The following is a 26,839-nucleotide window of genomic DNA, read 5'->3' as shown; positions in this document are numbered from 1 at the left end:
GGAGCCTCTGAATGAGGCCTGGCTTTAGTCCAGTGCCCTCGATTTTACAAATAAGGAAACTGAGGCTGGGCCAGAGCAGGGACCAGCAAGCCAGGGCCACACTGAGTCTCCTGGCTCCCTCGACTCCCTGGGCAGCCACAGCCCCTGGGGAGCACCCACACATTCCAGGCAAGAGACACCAAGAAAGAGGGCTCAGGCCTTCCTCACCAACGGCCCGAACTGAGTTTTCTGAGGGGACTCAAGGAGGGTCCTGCAGTGCTGGCGTCTTCTGGGCATGAAGACCCCGGGCCCCTCTCCACCTAAGGCCCTGGGACAGATCCAGGTCCTGTTTTGTCCTACTGGTGATGAAGCCAAGAATGTAAGTAGCTTTTGGGATAACGCCCAGAACAAAGGAACACGGTCATCTGACCACAAGCCTCTTGAACCTACAATCGACCATTTGCTCCCCAAGCTGCAAGGACCTTGAGAATGGACCATTACACGAGGGAAGCAGAACCTCAGGCCCCTGGGACTCAGTGCCAGACGTGACAACCACAGGGTCTGCCCACCCAGCCCTGTCTGGCCGGACCGGTGGGTCGGGCTGCCCCAGTGCCTGGTTGCGGGGGAGGCCGTTTCTGGGGGTTTGGGGGCTGATCCCAACCAAACAGCCACCCCGCCCAGGTTCTGTCTGGAGGCCTAGATGGAGCCTCTCCCTGCCACACCCCCCCTAATGCTCTGCAGATGGGCTCCCCCAAAGGCCTCCAAGAAAAACACGGTGACCGCAGATCTCTCCTCACAGAAACGGAACCGCTGGAATGGTCTCTTGTGACGTTCCCGAAATGAAAATAAAAATTCCTCTGAAGTGCATTTCAACTCTGAGGCAGCACTGGCTGCATTGAGAGCTCGGTCCCAGTCGCCACGGGAGCACTTTGGGCTCGGGCTCCCGGGTACCGAAGCCACCCCGTGACCCTCTCACACCCACCGCCACCAGGGACCTGCTTGGCCCTTACACAGTCTTTGAGAATTTCGACTCAGCTGCCAATGTTGGAAAAACCAAGAGGTTTTACATAAAATCACAGTTTCTGGCTTCTCCTGAGAAATCGGAAGCCCTCCCGCAGCTGCCCCCAAATCGGCCTGTGCCCCCACGCCAGCCTACCCATGCCTAGGCTGCCCATCCAGCCCCAACCTGCAGAGATGCACCCCTCACTGCCCTCGGTGGACACCTGACCCCCAGGATCTGGGCAAGGTTGCCCGGACACGAGCTCCTGTCCGGGGGGCTATGAGCCATCTAGGAGTCCAAGCCTCTGCACCTCCTGAGCCTAGGCACTGGGCACAGACTCCCACCCCCTCTACACAAGTTCCAACCTGTGGCCCCGAGCTGCACGGGTGGGGTCTAGCAGGCCACCACTCCCCTTGTCTATAACCTGAGCCTCTCTGAGCCCCCAACCCAAACAACCTTAACTGAACTTCGCTCAACTCGAACCCCTGCATCCCACTGGGGACTCAGGCCTGTGCTCTGGGGGTCTCGGGGCGGCCCTTGGTCCTTCGCCTGCCCAGCCTGGCCCAGTGTCCCAGCTCTTTGTTCTCCTGGTTCCTTCACGTGCCAAGACCATTCGTCCTCCCACATCTGACCAGTGCTGCCCCATTCTGTGAACTGTCAAAGCACCAAGGATCGGGGGTGAACACCAGCCCCCGTGGCACACCCCAGAGTCCCTGGAGTCACCAAAGAAACTTCCAGCTAGTAATCTGCAGATGGTGTTTTAACCAGCCCCAAGCATGAGTCCAGAGAGCTCTGGATAGAAGCCTTAAAAAAGCTCAAACACACAAATACCTCGCAGGCCTGGGCCCCAGCTGAAGAGATGATTCTGGCAAGCACCAGCGCGCTGGGTCTGCAGGCCAGGGTGGGGGCAGAGGGAGCATGGGAGGGGCCCGGCTAGGAGCCACGGTGCTGGCTCCTCCCTGACCTGGGGGCAAGCCTGGAAGGGAATGTGGTTCTTTCCAGGGGGCAGCGTGCCCCTCTGACCACCGTGTTGATGACCCACCAGGACCCCCAACATTCCTGCAGCTCTATGGCTCCACGTTGCATCCTCATCGTCCCCCTGCCGCCTGGGTCCAGGCCACGGTCTCTCCCCTGGGCCAAATTAGTGGCCTCCTCCACAAAAGCAGGCCACGCTGTTTCTCCACTTAGAGCAGGGCACTGCCCCTCCAAGACTGAGCCATAAGACCCACCTCCATCTACCCCTCGGGCCCTTCCTGCCGCAGCCCCCAAACGGGCCACGTCCACTCCCCTCAGGACACTCAGCCCTGCCACCTCCGTCCCTCTTCTTCCCCAGGGAACTGCAGCCCACACTTTCAGATGTGGCTCCAACCCCCAGTTACTGTGGTCAGTTCTCGGCATTTCCCAACGCTTGTAACTGCGCAGGTCACCACAAGCGGTAGGAGGGCAGGGGCGGGGCTTGGGAGGGGGCTAGCTCTGTCTGGTTCCCAGCGTCGCTGAGCCTGGCCCAGTGCCGGGCCCTGTGCAGGCGTCTGTAGAGATCTGGTGAACGAGTTGAATGAGTGAGTGAGTGAACGAGGGACACGGTTTCCACAGGGCACTTGATGTGCAAAAACAATGGCGCAGGGAATGGCAGCCCGAGCATGCTGAGGACAGCGAGGCCCGAGGGCCCTGCTGGCCCCAGCACGCCTCCCCAGGGCAGCAGCAGGGACCCCAGGGGGCCTTTGGCCCCAGCAACAACACCCCAGCACCGCCAGCACAACACCAAGAACCCGCCGCCAGGAGTGGAAGCTGCGTGCCGAGCCCTCAGACACCAACCAGGCGCAACTGCTTCCCCAGGAAGGAGGACCGTGTGGCCAGGCTCCTTCCTTCTTTACACGGATATGTAAGCACTGACCGTGGGCCAGGCACCCCTCCGGATGATGGGAATTCTGCAGCAAGCCAAAGATTCTCCCCACAGGAAGTGTGCAGAGTGACCCAAGATCCTTCTGCACGCCCTCGCCGTGGCCTCCGTCGCTGCATGTGCTCAGAAGACCCCCTGCGTCCCCAGAACGGCCAGCCTGCAGGTGGGAAGCTCTGGGGGGCTGGAGAGGAGATGCTGCACAGGGAGCCAGGCAGCGCTGGGTCCCAGCCCTGGGTTCCTCCTGCCACACACGGGGCTCTACAACTCACCAGCGGTGTGGCCGCAAGTGCCTCAGTTCCTCATCTGTAAAATGGGTACCACGGGGTAGTTACACGGATCCCTGAGATGATGTGCCTGCAGCGCTCTGGGGAACACCTGAACAGGTGAGCCCGTCCTCCCGTAGGCCCTCGAGAAATGCGTGTCCCTGAGCCACCGGCGCAGCTCCAGGGACAGGAGAAGAATCAATCCCACACTGGGATCTGGCAAGACTGGCTTTTGCGCAACGGAAACAAGTAACACTGAATAGAAAAGGGGAACCGGAGCCTGGGGAAAAGGCTGGTATCCAACGTGACAGAAAGTCGATAAGCAGATAAAGGGCTTATCTCGATATGTAAAACCCCAGGAGATGAACGGGCCAAGGACTTAAACAGGAAGAGGAGACATACCAAGCAATCAAGCGCAGGGAGATCATTCATCCTCGCTGGGGATCAGAGAAGCACAAAGTAAGGCAAAAAGTAAGGCTTCCCTGCTGGATCAGCAAAATATCAGTGAGCAAAGCCCCCTGTGCTGGTGCGGAACTGGAAACACCGGGGGGCTGCGCGGGGAACCAGCCTGGCTCTGCCCCGACAGCCGTGAGATTGTCGTGTGCTTGGATTCCGTGATTATTTCAGCCACTCGGTAAGTACCTCCTGACAGATGCTAAGAGCCCAGGCTCCGGGCATCCCGGCTGGCTCGGGCTGTGGCCTGCAGGGTCAGCAACAGGAGAGGAATCCGAGGCCCCCACCTCCCAGGAGGTCCCTAAACCCAAATATCAGGAGAGGTTGCACTAAGGGCTCGCACGTCACCGCCGCCTCGAGACGCCACTGGGCGCACAGCCTGCCCTGCACACTCTCCCAAGCTCCCACCCACCCCAGCAGGTCCAGGGCCCCTCCCCACAGTGGCAGGGTGGGAAAGAAAAGCCTGGCCTGTCAGAGGGGCAAGGACACATGGACATCAACGGGGACCCCGGGCCGCACGCTGTGCCCGGCAATCCTGTCCCACAAGAGCGAGAGGAGCTTCAAAGGCAACTGGGAGCCTGCCCACCTGTGTGGCCGTGTCTGGGGTCCCTGCCCCCACCCCAAGAGTCTGGAAGCCAAATGGGCTTGGCCTATGGCCAGCACCATCTGTTTTGGGAAACCGCCTTGCTCTGAACCAGGGCAGCCAGGAGCAGGGCAAGGGGCGGGTCTCAGAAGTCAGAAGAATGGGCCCCAATTCTGGCTTCTGCACTTGGCCCGGCCACGGGACCGGCCTCTCCTCCCCCAGGATCCCCTCCTCAGTTGTGTCCCCACCATCCCCCACCCTCCTGGAGCCATCCTTTCAAGAGCTAGGAGCCGTCCTGATCCCTTCCCTCACACCCACGTCCTGTGAGCTCTACCTCCAAGGAGCATCCTGAACGCATCTGCCCGCCATCTGTCATCGGCCACAGGGCCCACCCAGGGCGCCACACAGGCCTCCCTGCTCCCACTCTCTCCACTGAGAGCCCTTCAAAGGCTTCCCACTGCTGGAAGAACAAGGCCCACCTCGCACCACAGCTCCACTGACCGGCCCTCCCTACCTCCCCGGGCCCCGCCTCAAGAGCTTGTGCACCTGCTGTCCCCTCTACCTTGAGCAGTCCTCCTGGGGCAGCCAGTTCGGCCTCACCTCCCACCTGGAGTAGCTCCCTCCCTTACCTGCCCTCTCTCATGTTACCCTTTCCCCGGATTTTACCTTGTGCACAGATTTACCCCTCTACTCACTGTGTGTCCCCCGCCGGCTGGCGAGCTCTGGAAGAACAGGGACTTCACCTGGCTCATTCCCTGATGCATCCCCAGCACCCAACCCAGCCCCAGACACAAGGTGGGTGCACAGTCAGAGTGTGAATGAATGAGTGAATGAGAGAACAAAGGCACCCCTCTAAGCCTCAGTGTCCCATCTCAGGAGTACAGCTGTCATTCCTGTTGCTCCCCCTATGACTGGGGAGCATCACTGGGTGCCTGGTCCATCCCCAGCCCAAGCCACTGCCATCCACCTCCCTGTGCAGGCCCCGCTCCAAGGCCGTCTCCTCCACCCGGTCCCAGCCCCAGACTCCTTCGAATCCTGTGCAACCTCTTGCCTGAGCCCTGGCCTTGTCCCAGACGTGCACCTCACCCTGCCTGGACACCCCCAGGAGGTGGTCTAGCCACACAGCTCCGGATGAAGCCCACACCCCAGCACTGAGCCCAGACCGATGGGGCCAAATCAGAAGCTCTGGGAGAGACACCTCAACTCCGGCCCCAGAAGCCGGCCCATGTTCCAAACACGGGTGAGCATGTGTGCACGTGCAAGGGAGGGGGGAGCCTGAGCATGGGAGGGGGAGAGAGCCAGACACCAACATTTCCCCCTAATTGTGTGACCTTTTCCCAGCTCCGGGTTCCTTCAGGGCCAAGTGCACAGCGCTGCTTGGTATTAATTTCAAAGAGAAATGGGTCAAGGAAAATTGGACATTTTTCTAGAAAACACTTCAGGCATCGAGCTGGCTGAAGTGTCTGCCACCCTGTGGAGACTTCTGAGAGGACACGGGGCCTGTGATCAGAAGTCTCTAGCTGGTACAAAGCGGCAGAGTTCAGACCCCAGGCCCAGACCCAGTGTCTGCTTCTGGGGCAGGGCCTCCTGTCCCCTTCGGACATCCCTGGAGCTATCTCTGCAGCCCCATCCCCCGGATGCTGGGAGCCAGCCCTTCTCGCTGGCCATGGGGCCCCTCTGCATCCTCAAGAGGCCTGTGTCCTGGGACCCTGTCCCCTGGCCCCTCGTTGTGTGGACACAGCGCGCACGAATGTTTCCTTCACAATCGTCCCGGGGGTACCTGAGGCGTAGACAGAGGCTCATCGGGGTCCTCGGGGATACTCGGGCCCAGTTGCTCCCACCCCTGACAGGCCAGCTGGTCCATCTGAGGCACAAAGGCCACAGACATGCTAAGCTGCCCCTGGAGACATCACGTCTCTTCCAGAAACATCCCAGTCTGCTGTGCTGAGGACCTGCCAAGAGCAGGCCACGCGGAGTCCGTGGCCCAGGCGACAACCAGACGCACTGCTCTTGCTAATTAAACCCCAGACGCAGCTGGAGCAGCCGCGTGTGATCTGGGAAGCAGGCATGGTAGCCGCGTGCCAATGAAAAGCTCTTCGGGGGGACACTGGCAACACAAACATAAGGGAAGGGAAGAAGGAGCATCAGATGACTGTGGCTGCGGGAGAGAGAGCCAAGGAGCAGGGGCAACGGGGGCAGAGGACTCAGAGCCTGGGACAAACGGCCCGAGTCGCAAGGATGGGTAAATGGGTAAGAGCAAGCATGGAGTAGATGCCACGCTGGGGAGGAGATGAGGACTGGCTTGTCCCACTCCCACTGCCCCTTCTCCCCATGCCATTGCACCCATCTTACAGATGAGTAAACTGAGGCACCACAGGGTGGGGCAGGCTGCCCAGGCAGGTACACTCGACCTCGACACCAAGCCGCCTGACTCCGCTGAGAACCGTCCCTTGCATCTGAGTGAGGGCCAGAGCCAGGCCACTGTCCCCAGGTGGCACTCGTCATCTGTTCAGGGTGCCCCAGCAAAGATCAGGTCTCTCCTGGACCACACTCACTTGGCTCCAGCCCTGAGGGCAGGCCGGAGACACAGAGACAGCGAAATTTATGTCTGAGCAGAGCAGCTGAGCACATGGGCTGTCCTCCATGGGGAGGGGGGTATGCCTGGCTGCATCCTGGGGGCGGGGGGGGCACGCCTGGCCCTCATAACCCACCGGACGGGGCCCCCATCTGCGGACCCCACGCAGAGAGCGCCCCTGCTCGCCGACAGCTCTGGGGCATTCCCCCAAGCCTGACCCCAGACAGCTCCTGGCCTCGGAGAATGCGGGGTTTCTGCTGTCCCAGTGCCAGCCCTGCCCCCCCCTCCGGCATGAGGCCACGTCACCACACCGGCATCTCCTCCGGCTGTCCAGGGGGCGGGCCGCAGAGCGGTGGGAGTGCTGAGGCCTCTGCCAAGGGTGCGCTCAGCTCCGAAACGCGCTTCCCAGAGCCCAGGGCCGGGCCAGCTGCCTTGGGTTTCACAACCAAGCGCTTGTCCTTGGGTTTCCTCTGGTCCCTGAGCTGCAGGCACAGCCTAGAGGTGGAATGGGGAGGAGGAATGGAACACTGAGGCACCCAGGCTTTCGGCTGCACCTCTGAGCTGGCGGGCGGGGCATGAAGCCAAATCCCGTATGAGAGCCCCCAGGTCACCTGAGAGGGCCACGTCCAGCCACAGGGCTCAGGGAGTGGCTCAGGGACACAGAGAGAAGCCCCCAGACACCACCCAGGCCTGGGGCTCAGGGTGCAAAGCCAGCTAAGGGCCTCCCTCCCCACTCCGACAGAACGCCAGGCTTCAACACTTAGTACCACATAGGCTGAATCACAGCCCCCAGGATGTCCACAGCCTCATCCCCAGACCCTGTGAGTGTTCCCTTTATGGCTCAAGGCACTCAACTTATCCTTAACTTAATCACATTAAAGATCTTGAAATGGGTAGAGTCTCCCGGATTACCCCAGTGGGCCAAACGTAATCACAAGTGTCCTTGTAAGAGGGACACAGAGAGAGACTGGACTACAGAAGAGGAAACTGTGACCACGGGAGCAGAGACCAGAGTGATGCGGCCACCAGCCAAGGGATGCCAGTGACCACCAGAAGCTGGGGGAGGCCAGGAAGAGCTCCTGCCTCCCACTGAGCCTCTAGAGGGAACCCACCTTGCTGGCACCTTGATTTTAGCTCACATGGTGCTTGTTAGAAATGTGAAGCAACATTTTAAAATCAAGAGGGTTCCCATAAAAGTTCTGATGTCTGGATGCTCTTGACAGTGAGGATCGCTGGCCCAGGCCCACACTCCCACCAGGTCATGGTCAGGGGAGCCAAGGAGGGGCTGCCCCGGGGACGAGGCCTCTGGTCGGCCCTGTGCCCACAGTGAGGCCGGGACTGGATGCCATGTGCCCACCTCACTCCCGCTACTGTTTTCCTTTTAGCAGAGACACATTCTCCATGCCCATCGTTTATGTCAAAAGGAGGGAAGGGAAAGTCAGGTCAAGCACTTAGCCTCCGCCACTGTCCTCACTGGCATCTCCAGCTGCGTCCTGCCAGCCTCAGAGTTTGTGGCTCTTGTCTGGGGATGGCGGGACTCCCTGCTACTGGCACCATGTGTCTAGCAGGGAGACCACATGTGCTGCTCACTGTGGGGATCTTCAGCCTCCTGCACACAGCCAGGCCCTTCGTGTCTGCAGCCAGGCCAGCTTTGTGCATGCGGTCTTGGGGCCAGCCCGGCCACACCACGGCCCAGCCTCCCCAGGCCCCACAGTCCGGCCAAGACTGGACGAGGGCCCAGCAGAGGCAGAGGGAAGGCGTCCTGCCTGGGCTGCACCTGAGTCCTGCCCCAGAGAAGGAGCGAGGGGTACCTGCTCCTCCACAGACAGACATCCCATTCACTGTACAGCCAGCCACACCCAGGACGGCTGGGTCACTTCCTAGCTAAGCTGAGTGGTGGCCCCCAAAGATACCAGGTCCTTCCTGGGACCTGGGACTGTTACCTTATGGGACCAAAAAAGGACTTTGCAGATGTGATTAGATCACAGATCTTGAGATGAGGGAGATCATTCTGGATTACCTGGATGGGCCCTAAATGCAATCACATGCATTCTTGTAAGAGAGAGGCCGAGGGAGATTCACACACGAGGAAGACTGGAGTGATGTGGCCACAAGCCAAGGGATCTCAGCAGCCACCAGAAGCTGGGAGAGGCCAGGAGAGATTCCCCTGCAGCCTCCAGAAGGAGCACCGCCCTGCCCACACTTGGCTTCAGCCTGGTGATACTCTTTTCAGACTTCTTCTGCCTTGCAGAACTGTGACAGAGTAACACACTGCAGCCGCGGTGACCCGGCTGAGGGTAAGACACTGCGGTAGCCAGGGTAGGAGGCAGCGACATGCCAGGTCCCCAGCACCAGCACAAGGCAGGGCTTCCGGCCCAGACTGGGGCTCCTCTACCCACCCTGGCCGGCCCTGGCTCCCCCTCAACAGCCCCAGACAGGGTTGACAGATGGCAGCCAGGGCAGGGCTCAGGCACAGGCCCAGCAGTCCAAGTGGACCCTGTCCATGTGTGTGTGCAAGTGCAAACACACACGTGCACACACACACGCACACCAGGGAGGCTGACGTTACACAGTCCCCTGGCACCACATCGCCCTGGACACAGGGCTGGCTCAGAGTGGGGACAGACAATGGGACCACGTGTACCTGAGAGAGGCCTGGCATGGAGGAGGCCTGGAAATCCCTCAACCACCGTGGGTCCCCGAAAGACCACCCTGGCCTCCTGGCCCGCTCAGCTCTGCACTCCCGCCCCTGCCAGGCTCCTGGGCCCAGCAGAGTGGGGCAGAGCCGAGGAGAGGAAAGGTGCCCCCTCCTCTCCCTCAACCCTTCGCCCACCCTGAGACCTTCCTCTGGGGCCCAAGGGCAACACTGCTCTGTGCACACACCAGACCCGGGCCTGAGTCTGTGAAGACACGTGGACACCTTCATTTCCCAACCATTTCCCCGGGGCAGTCTGCAACCCAGCAACTGACCTCCGATGATGGAGACTATTAGTGATGACAATCGTCTGAGGCTGGGTGGACCCCCAAGATCACTCCAGGAGGGCTGTTGGTTGCTCAGGGACAACAGACAGTGTGCCTTGGGACCGCAGGGGAGCCGTGTGGGACACACCCACCCACCCCACCAGGCACCCCCAACCCCCAACCCCGCACCCAGCGAGACGCCCAGCTCCCAGACGGGAAGGCCCAGACAGGTGTCTTCCCTTCCCCAGAGGTCCCATCCTACCCACTGCCCATCATGGGGGTTTCAAACCTGCTTCCAGGAGTCGCCTTGGGGGTGGGAGAGGAGGAGGCCTCAAGTCCGTGCCTCCTGCTCACTTCAGCCATACCCACAGTGACCTATCAGGGTCCCCATCAGAATTCACTAGAATAAAAGGACTCCTTGGCTTGCGCGCACACACACACACACGCACACGCACACACACATCCTAGGGCTCTGCGCCCAGCCAAGGACACTGTTTCTACATATCTCCTGGCTGTACTCTGGGCCCTGACAAGGCCCAGGCTAACAGAAAGCTGGACCATCTGAGGTCACTGTGGACCCTCAGCCCAGCCCCAGCGTACCATGCATTTGTACCCCCTCCAGCCAGCGAGTGGGCCTCAGCCCAGGGCTGGGTGGGGAGGGACGTCCAGGGAGAAATGTACTCTTGGGCAACCAAGTCCCCTGCACAGGGTCATGCTGACACTGGGCACAGACATCATGGAAAGGGGACTTGGCCCCAGACCCTGGGCCTGTGGCCTGGCCCCACCACACACAGCCCACAGCCTGGAGCCTACACACCCATGGCCCAGGCCTGAGGCCCAGAGACCAGCCTGGAATGCCTTCACCACACCCCACCACCTTCCAGCACAACCTCAATCTCCACCCTGTGCTGCATCTACTTTTTTTTTTTTTTTTTCAAACTGGGCTCCACACCCAGCATGGAGCCCAACACAGGGCTTGAACTCATGACCCTGAGATCAAGACCTGAGCAGAGATCAAGAGTCAGACACTTAACCGCCGGAGCCACCCAGGTGCCCCTCCCCAGCATCTTCTGTGGCCACTGGTTTCTGAGTTTATCCTGAGTCTGAAACTCCTTTCCTGCATTCTGAGTTCCAAACTCTCACCAGCACTAGGTGGATGGCTGGGGGAGGGGAGGATGGATTTAATAGAAGTTCCCTAAAAACCAACAGAAGCCCAGAAAATAAGTCAAGGCCAGCACAGCCACGGGGGAGGGCTGCCATGTTCAGGAGAGACAGGCACCACATGGAATCTGGGATCAGAGACAGCCCCAGGCACCTGGCAGCCCCTCTTGGCAGACACCACCTCACATGGCCTAAACAGGACCCAGAAGCACCAAGCCCAAGGCCCAAGGTGGCAAGCCCTTAGCTATCTGAGACATAGGCATTTCTAATCCCACTGGACAGAAAAGGCAGAAGCCAGAGGCCCAAACATGCCCGAGGGCAGCCGGCCAGTGTGGGCCTGACCCCTGATCTGGGGCACTTCCGCTACCCTCACCCTACCCGGTGACTCTCCATTCCTCCCCCCGCGGAGAAGCCCAAGGGTAGGACAGAGGCAGGAAGGCTGAGGCTGGGGAAGGCCTGGCAGACGGGCGATTCATCACCCGGGAAAAAGGTCCACCCAAAGTATTGATCGGCTCCAGAGAGCGCGGGGCTTCCTGACGGAACAATTTCTGTGCAAAGGTATCTGACGCCACTGCTTGAAATTAGAATAGAGCCCTGCCGGCCTGCACCCAATTTATCTGTCAAGCTGGCAAGTCAGACCGAGAGACCTAAAATAAACGAGCCAGGGCTGTCTGGGGTGATGGGAGTGTCCTGGCAAATCACAGCATGGCTGTGCTGGCCTGGGGTGGGGGGGTGGGGAGGCTCAGGAGTTCTCGGTCAACATGCAGATGAGCCTGACCCAAGACCCAGGCCTCCAGGCCCCGTTGCTGTCATCTGCCCTGGCCATCTGCAGCCAGGGGGCCGGGACCAGAGGCTGAGGACTGAGCCCAGCCCTTAACAACCAGGCACAGGCAAGGCAGCCTCATCTGGTCCCTGGGGCCCTGAGGACCGTGAGGCCTGCTAGGACCATGGTCCGACCGCAACCTGGCCTCGCTGCAGCCTGGAACCCAAGATCCAAGAATGCTGGGGAGGTTTGGGCTTGAGGTCTGAGTGGCTGCTTGTCACCAGGCCCACCCAGAAGTTTTTTCCACGCTCCTGGGCCCAGAGTGCGCCTTGGTTCTAAGTCACAAAAGAAAAAAAAAAAACAAAAAAAACCATGAGAGTCCGTGTACAGGCCTCTCTGGAGGCCGTGGGGGCACCTCTGGGGTCTTTGTCAGGCACTTCCCTCCCCTTCCTCCCTTTGACACGGACACGTCTCCCAGAGGAAGCAGGGTCTGAATAGGGCCAGAGGAGAGCTCAGAGCCTTTCTCTGTGAGCAGCCAGTGAGGGGCGGTCAGCCGTAATTGCAGGGAAGATGGTCTGCACAGGGGAAGAGGGAGGCTGTCTGGGGCCAGCAGACACCTTCTTTAGAGGCACGGGCTCGCAGACATGGGCATGGGACTCAGGCCCAGCTGCAGGCCTGCTCTGTGCGTCTCCTGCTCCCCAACACCAGCTGGCCCTCAAGCAGCAGAACGGGGGCCCTGGGCAGCCTCCACTGCCGGCTATGGAGGTACCAGACCTGTCAGCTTGTGGCCCACGTGCAGCAAGAGCAGAGGACCCCACCCTGGCACCACAGGACCACACCGTGCCACGTGGTCAGTGAGAGCAGGGCTCAGGTTCGGCCTGGGGCCAGGCCTGCAGAAGGGATGCCTGGGTCCCCCAGGGGGACAACTGGGGCTCACCAAGCAGCCTTACCTGTGTCTAGGACCTGTGGCCCCCCCAGAGGAGGGGGCCTTGGGGTGGGTGGCCGGCGATACACCACGTGCACACGGCCCTGCTCAGCCTCCTTGGCCGCCAGCCCCTTCTCCAGGGGCTCGATGAAGAACTCCTCCTCCTCCATACGGATCAGGCCAGCCTGCAGGGCAAAAACGAAACGGTTCAAATTCCCAGAGCACAGAAGACCAAGGATGGGCAACAGCGAGGAGGGTCCCAGGGGCACCTCCCACCAGACTGACAGGACCAGAAGGACCCTGCCCAGCACCCCAGCTAGGCGCCAGGCTTGAACCCCGGGCCAGGGAGGGTGCACACAGGTGACCCCAGAGGTCCCATCTGCCCAGAGCCTCCACTTCTAGTCACTGAGGCCAGAGCCCTGGATGGTGGTGAGCCCCATCAGGGGAAGAAGGTCTATCTGGGTCATCCCCAACCCCACCCCCAGAAGCCCAAAATCCAAGATAAATAGATGCCCAAACTGCCAACTGGGGACTGAATCTGCCACAGACATGTTAAGGTCAACCCACAAGGTATTTTGAAAGTTCTGAACCCAACGCTCAAAGTGATGAGATTTCATGTGTCAAAACTGGAATTCCAGTTTCCCTTGCAAAACACAGGCTGACCACAGTGCATGCTGCTGAGCGGTGGACTCCCCAGATGGAGCACGTACCCCTGCAGCTGACCTCAGTCCCCGTGCCCCCAGCATCTATCCCTTCCTCCATCATCGGTCACCGGCCCGGACTCTGCAGCAACTGACCTGCTGCCTCCCCCAAGATGGTCCACAGTCTTCCCCTGCTGGAGAGCCCTCACTGGACCCCGGTCCCCGCCGGGATTCAGGCTGCTCTGTATGTACTCTGGCAGCCAAGGCCCTCAGCCTGCCACTGCCCTCCCAGCCCCTGGCTCACACACCTCATCCCAGTGGCTGGGACAGTCCCCTCCTGCCAATACAGCCCTCACGGCTGGCCCTCCTCACCCTGGCCATCTGGTAAACTCCCATTCTCTCTTCAGCACCTGGTTCAGATCCCCCAGCTGCAGGTGCACGGCCCCTACCCTCCCTTTGGCCCTCCAGCCATCACTGCCGTATCTACCTCCCATGCTTTTGATTTTCCATCTATTATCCATAAACCGATGGTCTCACACTGGGGGCCCCCACTGTGTCGACCTGCAGATGTATTTCCTTGAAATCACACATTTATGACCCACTCGGGGTTTTTCGGGGGTTTTTAACCATTTTATTGAGATATGATTGGCATGTAAAAAGATGTGCATAGTTAATGTATACAACTCGATGAGTTTGGGAATGAGTACACACTCATGAAATCACCACCACTGTCAAGGGCATAAACATATCCACCTTTCTTTAGCCCCTTTATCATCATTTTTTCCTGGTCAGAACACTTCGGATAATATCGACCCTCTTAGCAAAGTTTAAGTATATGATAGAATACTGTTAGCTATAGGCACTGTCCTGTGCAACAGATCTCCAAAACTTACCTTGCAGAACTGAAATTTTGTACCCTTTGACCATTACCTCCCATTCTCCCCTCCTCCCAGCCCCTGGCAACCACCATGCTATTCTCCACCTGCTATGAGTTTGAGTATCTTTTAAAAGATTTATTTATTTATTTGAGAGAGAGAAAGAGAGAGAGCACATGGAGGGGGAGGGGCAGAGGGAGAGAGAGAATCCGAGCAGACTCCCCGCTGAGCGGGGAGCCCTACAAGGGGCTCGATCCCATGACCCTGAGATCATGACCTGAGCTGGAATCAAGAGTCAAAGGCTTAACGGACTGAGCCACCCAGACGCCCTGAGTTTGAGTATTTTAGATTCTACATTTGTCTTCTTGTGGCTAGCTTACCTCACTTAGTATAATATCCTCCAGTTTCATCCATGCTGTCCCAAATGGCAGGATCTCCTTCCTTCTTTATAAAGGCTGAGTAATATTCCATTGTATATATGAACCACATTTATCAATTTGTCATCTACAGATGGACATTTAGGTTGCTTTCATGCCTACTGTGAATAACGCTGTAATGAGTACGGGAGTGCAGTTATCTCTTCAATATTCAGTTTGCATTTCCTTTGGATATATACACAGAAATGGGACTGCTGGATCATAGGGTAGTGCTATTTTTAATTTTCTGAAGAACCTCCTTAGTGACATATGTGACATGCTGAAGAACCAATCCACATTCCCACCAACAGTGCGCGAGGGTTCCTGATCTCTACATCCTTGCCAACACTTGTTATATTGCATTTTTCATAATCATTCTAACAGATGTGAGATGATATGGTTGGTTTTGATTTGCATTTCCCTGATGTTGAGCACCTTTTATGTATTTACTGATCCTCTGTACGTCTTCTTTGAAAAAATGTCTAATTCAGGCTCTTGGCCCATTTTAATCAGATTATTTTTCTTCTGCTTTGAGTTGTAGAACTTCCTTGTGTATTTTGGATATTAACCTAACTGATATATGGTTTGCAATATGTTCTCCCATTCCATAGGTTGCCTTTTCATTTTGTTGATGGTTTCCTTTGCGGTGCACAAGCTTTTTAGTTGGATGTAGTCCCACTTACTGATTTTTGCTTTGGTTGCTCATGCTATCAATGTCATATTCAAAAAACCATTGCCGAGACCAATGTCAAGGAGCTTTTTCCCTATATTTTCTTCTATTTTTAAGGTTTTGGGTCTTACACTGAAGTCTTTAATCCATTTAGGGTTAACTTTTGTGAGTGGTATAGGACTGGGGTCTTGTTTCATTCTTTGGCATGTGACCATCCAGTTTGCCCAACAACATTTATTGAAAGATTCTTTCCCCATTGAGTATTCTTGGCTTCCCAGTGAAATATAAACTGACTGTATATGTGTGGGATTATCTCTAGGCTCTCAATCATGTTCTATTGGTCTATGTGTCAATACCATACTATTTTGGTTACTGTAGCTTTGAGATCTAGTTCGAAATCAAAAAGAATGATGTCTCCACCTTTGTTCTTTCTTAAGATGGCTTTGACTATTTGGGGTCTTTGGTGGTTCCATGCAAATTTTAGGGTTGGTTTTGAATTGGAATTTGGAATTTTTTTTTTTTTTTTTTTTTTTTTTTTTTTTAAGATTTTTTATTTATTTATCTGAGAGAGAGAATGGGAGACAGAGAGCATGAGAGGGGGAGGATCAGAGGGAGAAGCAGACTCCCTGTTGAGCAGGGAGCCCGATGCGGGGCTCGATCCCGGGACTCCGGGATCATGACCTGAGCCGAAGGCAGTTGCTTAACCAACTGAGCCACCCAGGTGCCCCTGGAATTTGGAATTTTAATAACGTTTCACTGAATCTATAGATGGCTCTGAGTAGTTCAGACATTTTAACATTATTAACTCTTCTGATCCATGAACACAGTGTATCTTTCCATTTATTTGTGTCTTCTTTAATTTCTTTCATTTTTTTTTTTTTGGTGTATAGATCTTTCACTTCCTTGGGTAAATTTATTCCTAATACTTTTAACATTTTAGATGCTATTATAAATGAAACTGTTTTCTTTCTTTTTCAGATAGTTCATTGTTAGTGTATAGAAATTTAATTGATTTTTGTATGTTGATTCTTGTATCCGGAAACTTTAATAAATTTGGTTATTAATTCTAACAGTTTTTGGTAAGTCTTTAGGATTTTCTATATACATAAGATCATGTAACCAGGAAACATGGACAATTTTATTTCTTCCTTTCCTATTTGGGGCCTTTTCTTTATCTTGCCTGACTGTTCTGGTTAGAAGTTCCAGTACTGGGACACCCGGCTGGCTCAGTCAGAAGAGCGTGCGCCTCTCGATCTTGGGGTCTTATATAAGTTCAAACCCCACATTGGGTGTAGAGATTACTAAAAAAAATAAATAAATAAACTTTAAAAAAAGAAGAAGAAATTCCAATACTAAGTTGAATACAACTAGTGAGAGTGAGCACCCTTGTCTTGCTCGTGATCTTAGCAGGAAAGCTTTTAACCCTTCAGTATTCAGCATGATGACAGCTGCAGGCTTGTCACATACAACCTTTATTATGTTGAGCTATGTTCCTTCTATAACCAATTTGTTGAGAGTTTTATCACGAAAGGAGGTTGAATTTTGCCAAATGTTTCTTCTGCATCTATTGAAATGATCCTCTGAATTTTATTTTTCTTTCTGTTAAGGTGGTGTATCACATTTATTGATTTGCATATGTTGCAACAACCCTGCATCCCAGGGATGAATCCTACTTGATCATATGCATGATCCTTTCAGTGTGCTGTTGAATTTGGTTTGCTAGTAGCTTGTTGGGAATTTTTGCATCTACATTCACCTGGGATCTTGGCCTGTAGTTTCCAATGCTGGCCTCATAAAATGAGTTTGGGAGTATTCCTTCCTCTTGGATTTTTTGGAAGAGTTTGAAAAGCTTGGCATTAATTCTTCTTGAAATGTTTGGTAGAATTCACCTGTGAAATCATCTACGCCAGGGCTTTTCTTTGTTTGGAAATATTTTTGATTACTAGCTCAATCTCCTTACTCATTATTGGTCTGTTTAGACTTTCTATTTCTTCCTGATTCAGTCTTGGTAGGTTGTATGTTTCTAGGAATTTATCATTTATTCCAGGTTGTCCAATCTGTTGTATACTATTCTCTTATGATCCTTTATATTTCTGTGATGTCGGTTGTAATGTTTTTTTAAATTTTATTTACATCTTAAGTTTACTTGGCTTTGTTGATTCTTTTTATTGTTTTTCTGTTCTCTATTTCATTCATTTCTGCCATGATCTTTGTTTTCTCCTTCCTTCAGCTAACTCTGGGCTTAGTTTGTTCTTCTTTTCCAAGTTCCTTGAGGTATAAAGTTAGGTTGTTTATTTGAAATCTTTCTTTTTTATTGTAGGTATTTATCACTATACACTTCCTTCTTAGAACTGCTTTTGCAGTATCACAGAAGTTCTGGTATGCTGTGTTTCCATTTTTGTTTCAAGGTATTTTCCCAATTTCCCTTTCGATTTCTTCTCTGACCCACTGGTTGTTCAAGAATGTGTTGTTTAATTTCCACATATTTGTGAATTTTCCAGTTTTCCTCCTGTTGTTGATTTCTAGTTTCATACCACTGTAATCAGAAAAGTTACTTGGTATGATTTCAGTCTTTTGAGAGAGAGCGAAAGAACGAGAGAGCAAGAGAGCAAGAGCATGCACACAGAGGGAGGCAGAAGCAAACTCCCCACTGAGCAGGGAGCCTGATGCGGGGCTCAATCCCAGGACCCTGGGATCATGACCTGAGCCGAAGGCAGATGCTTAACCGACTGAACCACCCAGGCGCCCCTTCACGTGTTCTTATGTTACTAATTAGCACCCTCTTCTTTCAGCTTGAAGAACTCTTAGCATTTCTTGTGGGTCTAGTGTGATGAGCTCTCCTCAGCTTTTGTTTGGCTGGTAAAGTCTTTATCGTGCCTTCATTTCTGAAGGACAACTTTGCAAGATAAAGTATTCTTTGTTGGTAGTTGTTTGTTTGGGTGTTTTTTTTTTTTCTTTCAGCACTCTGAATATATCCTCCCAGTTTCTCTTGGCCAGCAAAATGTCTGCTGAGAAATCCACTGAGAGCTTTATGGGGGTTCTCTTGTAGGAGAGAAATTTTTTCTCTTGCTGCTTTTATAAGGATCTCTTTGTCTTTGATTTTAGACAGTTTTATTATGATGTGTCTTGGAGAAGAGCTTTTTAATTTTTTTTGAAGATTTTATTTATTTACTTGAGAGAGAGAAAGAATGAGCAGTGGGGAGGGGCAGAGGGAGAGTAAGAGACAGAGAAGTAGACCCCCTGCTGAGCAGGAAGCCTGATGCAGGACTTGATCCCAGGACCCTGGGATCATGACCTGAGCTGAAGGCAGACGCTTAACCGACTGAGCCACCCAGGCTCCCCGGAGATCTTTTAGATTGAAATTTGGGGGTGATATTTTCATGAGCTTGGAAGTCCAAATCTCTCTTCAGGTTTGGGAAGTTCTCAGCCATTATTTCTTTAAATAAACTCTCCCCCTTTCTCCTCTCTTCTCCTTCTGGGACTCCAATAATGCGTAGATTGTTTCTCTTAACGGTGTCTCCTAAGCCCCACAGGCTTTCCTTGTTCCTTTTCATTCTCTTGTTCCTCTGACTGGATAATTTCAGATGATCTGCCTTCTAGCTCACTGAGTGTCTCTTCTACACAGTCCAGTCTGCTGTTGACGCTCTCTATTGAATTCTTCACTTCCATCACTGTATTTTTTTTTTTAAAGATTTTTTATTTATTTGAGACAGAGAGAATGAGAGAGAGAGAGCACATGAGAGGGGGGAGGGTCAGAGGGAGAAGCAGACTTCCCGCTGAGCGGGGAGCCCGATGCGGGACTCAATCCAGGGACTCCAGGATCATGACCTGAGCCGAAGGCAGTCGCTTAACCAACTGAGCCACCCAGGCGCCCCCATCACTGTATTTTTAAGCTCCAATATTTCTGTTTGGTTCTTGTTAAGTTTTCATCTCTTTGTTCAATTTTTCATTTTGTTATTGTATTGTTTTCCTGGTTTTTGTTAAATTGTTTATCTGCGCTCTCTTAGAGCTCTCGGAGCAACTTTGGAAGAATTATTTTGAATTCTTTATTAGGCAATTCATGTATCTCCCTTCCTTTGAGATCAGTTACTGGGAGTCTACTGTGTTCCTTTGATGGTGTCACATTTTTCTGATTCTTCATAATCCCTGTAGCCTTGCACAGGTTTCTGTGCATTTTCAGACTTTATGAACTGACCTTCACCTGCAGGTGGGAGCACACTGGGTCATGCTGTGACCCCAGATCTAGTGGGCAAAAGCACGGCACCAACTGCAGGGGTGTGTGGTGGCTCTGGGTCCAGGGGGAGGCAGGGTGGGTAGGAAGGACACGATGTCTCCTTGGCTTAGGCTGCTAGGATCCACGACATTGACAGCTGCATAGTCTTTGGTGAGAACTGCAGGGGTCTGCAACGGCTACAAGCACTCTTGGGGTCTTCAGTGGCACCTCCAGGTCCAGCGGCTAGAGATCAGGGCAGGCAGTGGTGGTGGCCAGAGCTGGCTGGTATGCACACACTCAGCTGTGGGGACCAGCTGCAGGTGCCTGTGTAGTGGCAGGGTCTGGTTGCAGACATACACGTGACAAGCGCCAGGACCAACAGCAAGAACCAGAGCCAACTACAGTCACATTAGCAGTTACCAATGACCTGGCTGTCAGTTTGCATCCCATGGCTGCAGGGTCAGACCATGGATGCACACGTGGCAGTGGAGGTTGATGACACGGAGTCAGGTCAGTGGCATGCATGAGCCCAGCTGGGGGCTACGCTGTGTGTACATGGCCGTGGGGGGTCATCCGGAGGGCCTAGGCTGGCGTTTTCACTCGTGCAGCCACAGCTGCCCGGGCAGGCTGCTGATGCAGACCCCATGCTTAAGGGGATGGGAGGAGGGAGCTGGAGGGACTCAAGCAGCTAGCTTCTGTGAACGTGAAAGCCTGTGGGGTGAAAACTCAGTGGGAGAATCTGCAGGGGTCCACAGAAGCTGTGCTGGCCATTGGTCTTCTCAGCAGCAAAAGCTGCTCGTGTCCCCTGCGCAGCAGACGACTGGGAACCATGGTCACCCCTCACGCTGGTAACCCCTGCCCTTCTAGTTCCTAGCTGTCTCTAGATATCTCAGCTTCACTGGATGGGGTGACATGGACTGGGTCCTCTGTTCGTTGCCAGAGAGGCTGAGGAAGCTGCTTGCTCACCCCACTCTCTCTTTCCCGGTGTGGGAAACTCGTTCGTGCTGTGGAGTTCCCTCTTGGCACTGAGCAGTGCTGGCCTGGGGGACGGGATGATGTAAACAACATGGAGCTGCCTTCCTTCTCGTCTTGCACCGTTTTTCTCAGGGTTTTTGTTCTACTGTGTCACTGAAGTTTCTTAAGTGGACTCCAGAGTTCTCTCAGAGATGTTGTTTATGGATAGCTGCCTAATTATTCATCTTTGTTGGGGGATGGAGGCTGAGTCCCCTACTCTGCCAACTTGGTGACCTCACTCAGGGCCTTTTAAAAGCTTAAATTAGTTGCTCCAACTTAAGAACCAGAGGATTTCGCATAAACAACCAGATTTTCAAATTCTCTCAAAACATCGGAGAAGTTGGCAGTTCCTGTTGCCCATCTGACACACCAGCTAAACTGGCCAAGAGTTCCCTCAGGTTCTCCTCATGAGCCTCCAGAAAGAGCACAGCCCTGCCAACACCTTGACGTTGGCCTCCAGACCTGTGAGAGAATAAGCTTCTCTTGTTTTCAGTAATGTGTTACATCAGCTGCAGGAAACTAAAAAGGGTCCCAGCGGGCAGTGGGAGGAAGGGGGTGGCCATTCTCTGAGGGGCACAGGATGAGAGAAGCAGGAGCGGCAGCCCCCATGAAAACATGGGTTTGCAGCATCTTGGACTTCCAGGGAAGGGGTCCAAAATACAGAGGAAGGGTAGGAGCCAGAGCTATGGGGGCCAAGATGGGGGCGCCAAGGTCACCAGTCTATGGGAGGGGAGAGGGGCGGTCAGGCCCACGGGAACTCTGCAGGCCCCCACACTCTGATTCATGCCTAGATCACAGGGTCCTGCCAGGTCAGGCAGGGAGTGAGCAAGTGCTTGCAGATGAGTGAATAAATGACCCCCAAACAATGGGACATGTCCTCTGAGACACAGACAGGAAGGGCTGGGACACCCTGGGCCAATCCCCTTCCACCGCCATGTGGGTGAGGGTGGACAACAGCAACAGTTACTTCCTCTCTAGTGCTGCTGACATCTCCCATGTTTGTGGTTTGGGGGCAGACTGGTGTCTCAAACCCATCTTATTAATAGAACCCATTCGAGTCCATGTGGGAACAGACTGCGGCGTTCTGGGTTCCCAGCACTGTTTCTGTCTGGCCAGGTGACCTCAGCCAAGGTGCTAAGGCTTCCTGGGCCTATAAATGGAGTTGGTCATCCCTCCCCCTCACATGGCTGCTGCAGGAGCACATGCAGCCTGGGCCACAGAACAAGGGCAAGCCACATGATGTCATCCACCTGCTTGCTCTCCAAATGAAAAAACAGACCAACGGGTGGGGAGGCCTGCCGGGGACACACAGGGTCTAGGAATCAGACCCTGGTCCCAGGTGGAAGGAGCATCTCCTGAGTGGGCCCCTAGGCCAGACCAGGCCTGCTGTGGCAATTGGGGCAGGACAGTGGGACATCAGCAAACAGCAGGGCAACCCCATCATCTGGAGGGACCCTTGCACCCCAGGCGGGGGGCCATCTATGTCACAGGCCTACAGCCCTGGGGTTATTCCAGAGGGACCCAATGTAACCATGACCCAGAACTCAATCTGGTGAGGAGCAGCCCTCTCTGGCCTCAGAGATCCCAGGACAGTTAGAGGTCTCCCTCCATGCCAGCGGTCAGGCTCTCCTCCCTGGCTGGCCTCCAGGTGGGCTGACCCAAGGGCACTGAATCTATTGGATGCTGTCCTGGGCCTTGCCAGAGTCAGGAAACCAGGGCCCCAGTTGGCCCAGCTACCTGGCAGGGACCCTCCCAAATGCCCATCTGAAGGGCACTAGATAGAGCTCACTGAGATCAATCTGCAGTATGATGCCAGGTTACTCAGATTTCCTCGTGAAACCAGAGACCTCTAACTGACAGTACTCACAAATGGACAGGGCAGACGTTGCTCGCCAGCATCAACCCCTCTCTCTCAGGTATGGGGGAATGCACACACATGGATGTCACACTGATGACCATGGGTGGCCCCTGCCCCAAGACCAGTGGCTGACCACACTGAGTCCAGAGGCTGACCATGGGAGACCGCACAGGCTGCCCACCTCGAGACCAGCACTGCCGGCCCAGGACCCGCGGACGACCACCTGAGACTGGCATTGGCTCACCCCTCCAGACCACCCACCAGAATAAGCCTGCTGAGGGGCTCTCCAGAAAGAAAGTGGGGTTTGTGTCATTGCCTGATTTTCAAGGATCTTAGTGTGCATCCCAGGGATGATCGGTCTCAAAATCTGCAAAAGAAAATTGACAAAGAGAACAAGATACGCAACGTGGGCTCTGTTTTGAGTTTTTTCCAGGACTTTGATTTTCCTGCTGCCAGTGGCAAGTTTATCTGTTTCTACATGTAATTTTTGTTAATAAGAATCTGCTTCCTCTCCCCCATTTAATAAATATGAAAGAAGTCCCTGAAGCACGCTGGTCTGAAGGGCACTCCACAGGAGCCCACCTGTGTCTGTCCAGCCTGGTGTCCCTGGACCCCGATGCTGGCTCTTACCCCAAACCCTCTCTGCTCTTGAACTCTGTGACCGTCTGCCCAACCCAGCCAGGAGGGAGGCTCACAGGGAGGACTCCATCCCCGGCCCGCAGGTGCTGCTGCAGGGGCCTGGAACCTGGTGGCTCTTTTGTCATCAGATCAGCTCACTAGTTCTCAGAACTTGGTGAATTATTAGATGCCTGCCCTACTCCTTCCTTCTAGGCTCTGTTCCTTTGCTGTTTGGTTTATGACAAAGTAGTCACTAGAAAGGAAAACAAAGAGTTAAAACAATTTATGAGAATCTAAAGGCTTAACAGACATCCTCTGTCACTCTGAATTTTAAAGTGTTCAAAACACTGACATTCTGGGAACCAGGGTCTCCCTGGAAAGCAAGTGTGCCTCCTGTCCCCATCCACAAGGCGCCTGGGTCACTGTTTTCACCGGCTCCCGTAGTGGGAGCCGCAGGGGAACATGCACTAGGATCCCACGTACGCGCAACGGGGACCAAGGCTGTCGCTCAACCTTGTCATTCTTGGAACCTCCCGTACCAAGACTGTCGGGGCCCGTCAAGGTTGCAGCGGTGACGACTGAGAATAGAAAAAAAAGAAAGAAGCTGGTCCAAACACAGAAGGATCCAGACTCTGACGGGGGACAAGGCAGCACACATCTGCATTAGCTTGCTGTCACCCAAAACTCGTCTCTGCTCGGAAACACACACACACGTGCACTTGAGACAGGAGTCCCCCAAAATGCTGGCATGTGGTAAGATTTCCATTCCTGGAGCTCTTTTAGCTCCGACAGAACCATGTCCCTTCCTCTCTCCTCCCTTTTCGTAATGATGGTCTAGCGGGTGCGTTACCAAAATGGGATCAGCCACCTCTGGGGCGTCCTTCCCCTCCCAGCCACCTGGGGAAGACAAGGGCGGCCCTGGAAGCTTTATGGGGGGCCGCTGGACCCCAACTGCCACACATCACAGGCGTGAGAGCTAAAGCCCCATGGGATTCAAGCCAACCAGCAGGGGCTCCTTCGCAGTTCAGCCCCACAGAGGATGTTTTACATCCTCATTTTTCCACTTTTCGACAAGGAGCACCAGCCATCTGTGGGGGCACCGGCCGCCAGGAAGTGAGAGCAAGCCTGTGGAAACTCCTGTCCTCTCCCCCACGTCTCCATGCGCTATTGCTCTGCACCTTCCAGAACATCCTCTTCTGGAGGAGTCTGTCTGTGGACGCCCTCGGGGCAGAGTTCCTGCCTCCCCTGCTCTCTGCCTCATTTGGTGGCCCCATGTGGCCCTTGCCATGTGCCATCCACCCCTCCCTCCCCCCGGTGTGCAGGCTAGAGCTTGTCCTCCCAGCTTGGAGGGGAGGCTGCCGCCGGAGCTAGGCCTTATGTTTTCCCGAGCCAGGTGACTGCAGACAGGTCACTGAGTGCCACAGCCCTGAGCCTGCGTACCACAGAGCTTCGGTAAGTTCACCCAGCAGGCCCTGCCCTTTCTTGGGCCTGGTTTCAGGCCCCTCAAGATAACTTTGCTCCAGAAAATCCCTCTTTTGTCCAAAGCTGCCCAAGGTTGGTTTCCAGTGCTCAAAACCAGGAAGTCCCAACAGACATGTGCCCCCAATGCCAAGCTCAATACCCGGCCTCATCTTTCCATAATTCCAATAGGACCTGGAGAGCTCCAGTAGAAAGACCCCAAACAAACAACTGAGAGCAGGAAACCCTCTCCTTCCCTGGATCATTGCCTCTGCCTACAACAGAAAGGCCACAGCCTCCCTGGGAGCCACAGGAGCTCACTCTCCATCCCTGAGCAGACCCCCACATGCCCGGCTCCTTGCATGGGATCCCCACTCTGTGCCTCAATGTGGCAAGCCTCGGCCCTTCATTCCTAAGGGGCGTGGTGGGACCTGGGCTTGAGTCCCCACTGTACACCAGGTGTTCTACAGAGGTCTTCAAATATGATGCCATTTCAACCCTCCCTAAAATTCTATAAGAGGGACACTCCATTTCCAGGGGGGGACTCTTAAGGCCTAAGGCTCAAGGAAGTTACACTGCTAGATCAGATCTCCCAGTGGGGCAGGGCAGGCTTGGGAACATAGGCCCGTCCCCCAACACTGGCCCACAGGAGATCCAGTGGGGAGGGGACACCAAACTCCTACATTCTCTTCACCACCATCACAACTCCTGCCTCACCCAGTTTTGTTAAATTCTAGCTGGATATTTCTGTAGGCTAAGACTCTGAGCCTGAATCCCAATCTCTCTCTGTTACAAAAAAATTGAAGAGGCATTAGAGACCTGTTAGCATCAAACTGAGACTCCCTTTGACTCAATCTGAAAGTTTAAAATAGAATTGAGAGAGGAATAACTTTCTCACTATGAGACTTGTGCTTTTTTAATACATAACAGCTTTACTGAGCTATAATTCACATATCATACAATTCACCCACTTATACAGTGTATAATTCAACCATCACCACAATCAATTTTAGAACATTTTTATCACCCCCCCCCGAAAAAAACCCCGTATACATTAGCAGTCACTCCCATATTCCCCCAGTGTCTCCCCCACACACGCACAAGCCAGCCCCTGGAAACCACTGATCTATTTTCTATCTCTATGGATTTGCTTATTCTGGACATTTCCTATAAACAGAATCATACAGTATGTGATCTTCTGTGGCTGGCTTCATTCACCTACCACCATGTTTTCAAGATTCCCATGCTGTAAAATACGTCGATACTTAAATTCCTGTCTTATTATCAACTAATATTCCATTGTACAGATGTGCCACATTTTATTTATCCATTCGCTGGTTGATAGACCTTTGCGTTCTTTCAACTTTTTGGCTCTTGTGAATCGTGCTCCTTTGAACATTTGTGCACAAGTTTTGTGTGTGGACAGAGGTTCTCGTTTCTCATGAGGATATACCTAGAAGTGGAACAGCTAGGTCCTAGGGTAACCCCATGCCACACTGTTTCCCGAAGCAGCTGCACCATTTTACATCCCCACCAGCGGGGAGTGAGGAAGCAGCAGTATTTCGACTTCTCCACCTCCTCATCCAACACTTGTTATCACCGATCTTGTTTCTTCTAGCCATCCTTGAGTGCGTGGAGTGGCATCCCACCGGGGTTCTGATTTGAATTTCCCTGATGACAGCAGATGTGATGAATCCGCTTATTGGCCATTTGTTTCTCTTCTGTGGAGAAATGGCTACTCAGACCCACTGTGCATTTTGCAATTGGGTTATTTTCATTTTTTCATTGACTAGTAAGAGTTCTTCACATATTCTAGATACAAGTCCCTATTGGATTTGCAAACATTTCCACCTCAATTTGTAAGTTGTCTTTTCATTTTCTTGATGGCGTTCTTTGAAGTTATAAAGGACGTTCCTTAAGTCCAACTTACTTATTTTTCTTTTGTTGTTTGTGCTTTTAGTGTTCTAAGGTTTTGCCTAACCCAAAAGAATGAAGACCTACTCCTCTATTTGTTAAGAGGTTTAGCTCTTATCTTTACATCTACAATCCATTTTGAGTTATTCTTTTATAGGGTATGAGGCAGAAGTCCAAATTCATTCTTTTGCATGTGGATGTCCAATTGTCTCAGCACCATTTGTCGATGAGATTATTTTTTCCTCCATTGAATTGTCTTGGCACCCTTGTCAAAAATCAATGTGAGGATTTATTTCTGGGTCCTCAGTTCTGCTTCATTGATCTGTACATCTATCCCTCTGCCAGTACCACACAGTCTTGATTACTGTAGTTGTGTAGTAAGTTTAGAAATAAGAAAGTGTTGAGTCCTCTAACTCTGTTCTTTTTCAATGTTGTTTTGACTATTCTGGGTCTCTTATATTTCCATATGAACTTTAGGGATCACCTTGTCAATTTCTGCCAAGAAGCCAGCTGGGGGGGCGCCTGGGTGGCTCAGTTGGTTAAGCGACTGCCTTCGGCTCAGGTCATGATCCTGGAGTCCCTGGATAGAGTCCCGCATC

At 53.6% G+C, this 26,839-nt stretch overlaps 1 protein-coding gene across 1 annotated transcript in view; it reads right to left on the bottom strand.

The window, feature by feature from the left end:
* Window positions 1–26,839, bottom strand: part of ADAMTS2 (ADAM metallopeptidase with thrombospondin type 1 motif 2) — a 205,635-nt gene that overhangs the window by 119,496 nt on the left and 59,300 nt on the right. Inside the window, exon 3 of the mRNA XM_081825628.1 lies at window positions 12,589–12,748. Within this exon, the coding sequence (XP_081681754.1) occupies window positions 12,589–12,748 (160 nt within the window). The remainder of the gene's footprint in view (window positions 1–12,588; window positions 12,749–26,839) is intronic.

Source organism: Leptonychotes weddellii, chromosome 7 (genome assembly GCF_054177405.1).
Source record: "Leptonychotes weddellii isolate Sample4059 chromosome 7, ASM5417740v2, whole genome shotgun sequence".
NCBI lineage: Eukaryota > Metazoa > Chordata > Mammalia > Carnivora > Phocidae > Leptonychotes > Leptonychotes weddellii.
Note: the sequence above shows the minus strand (reverse complement) of the source record. Positions and strands in the feature narration are given on the sequence as shown.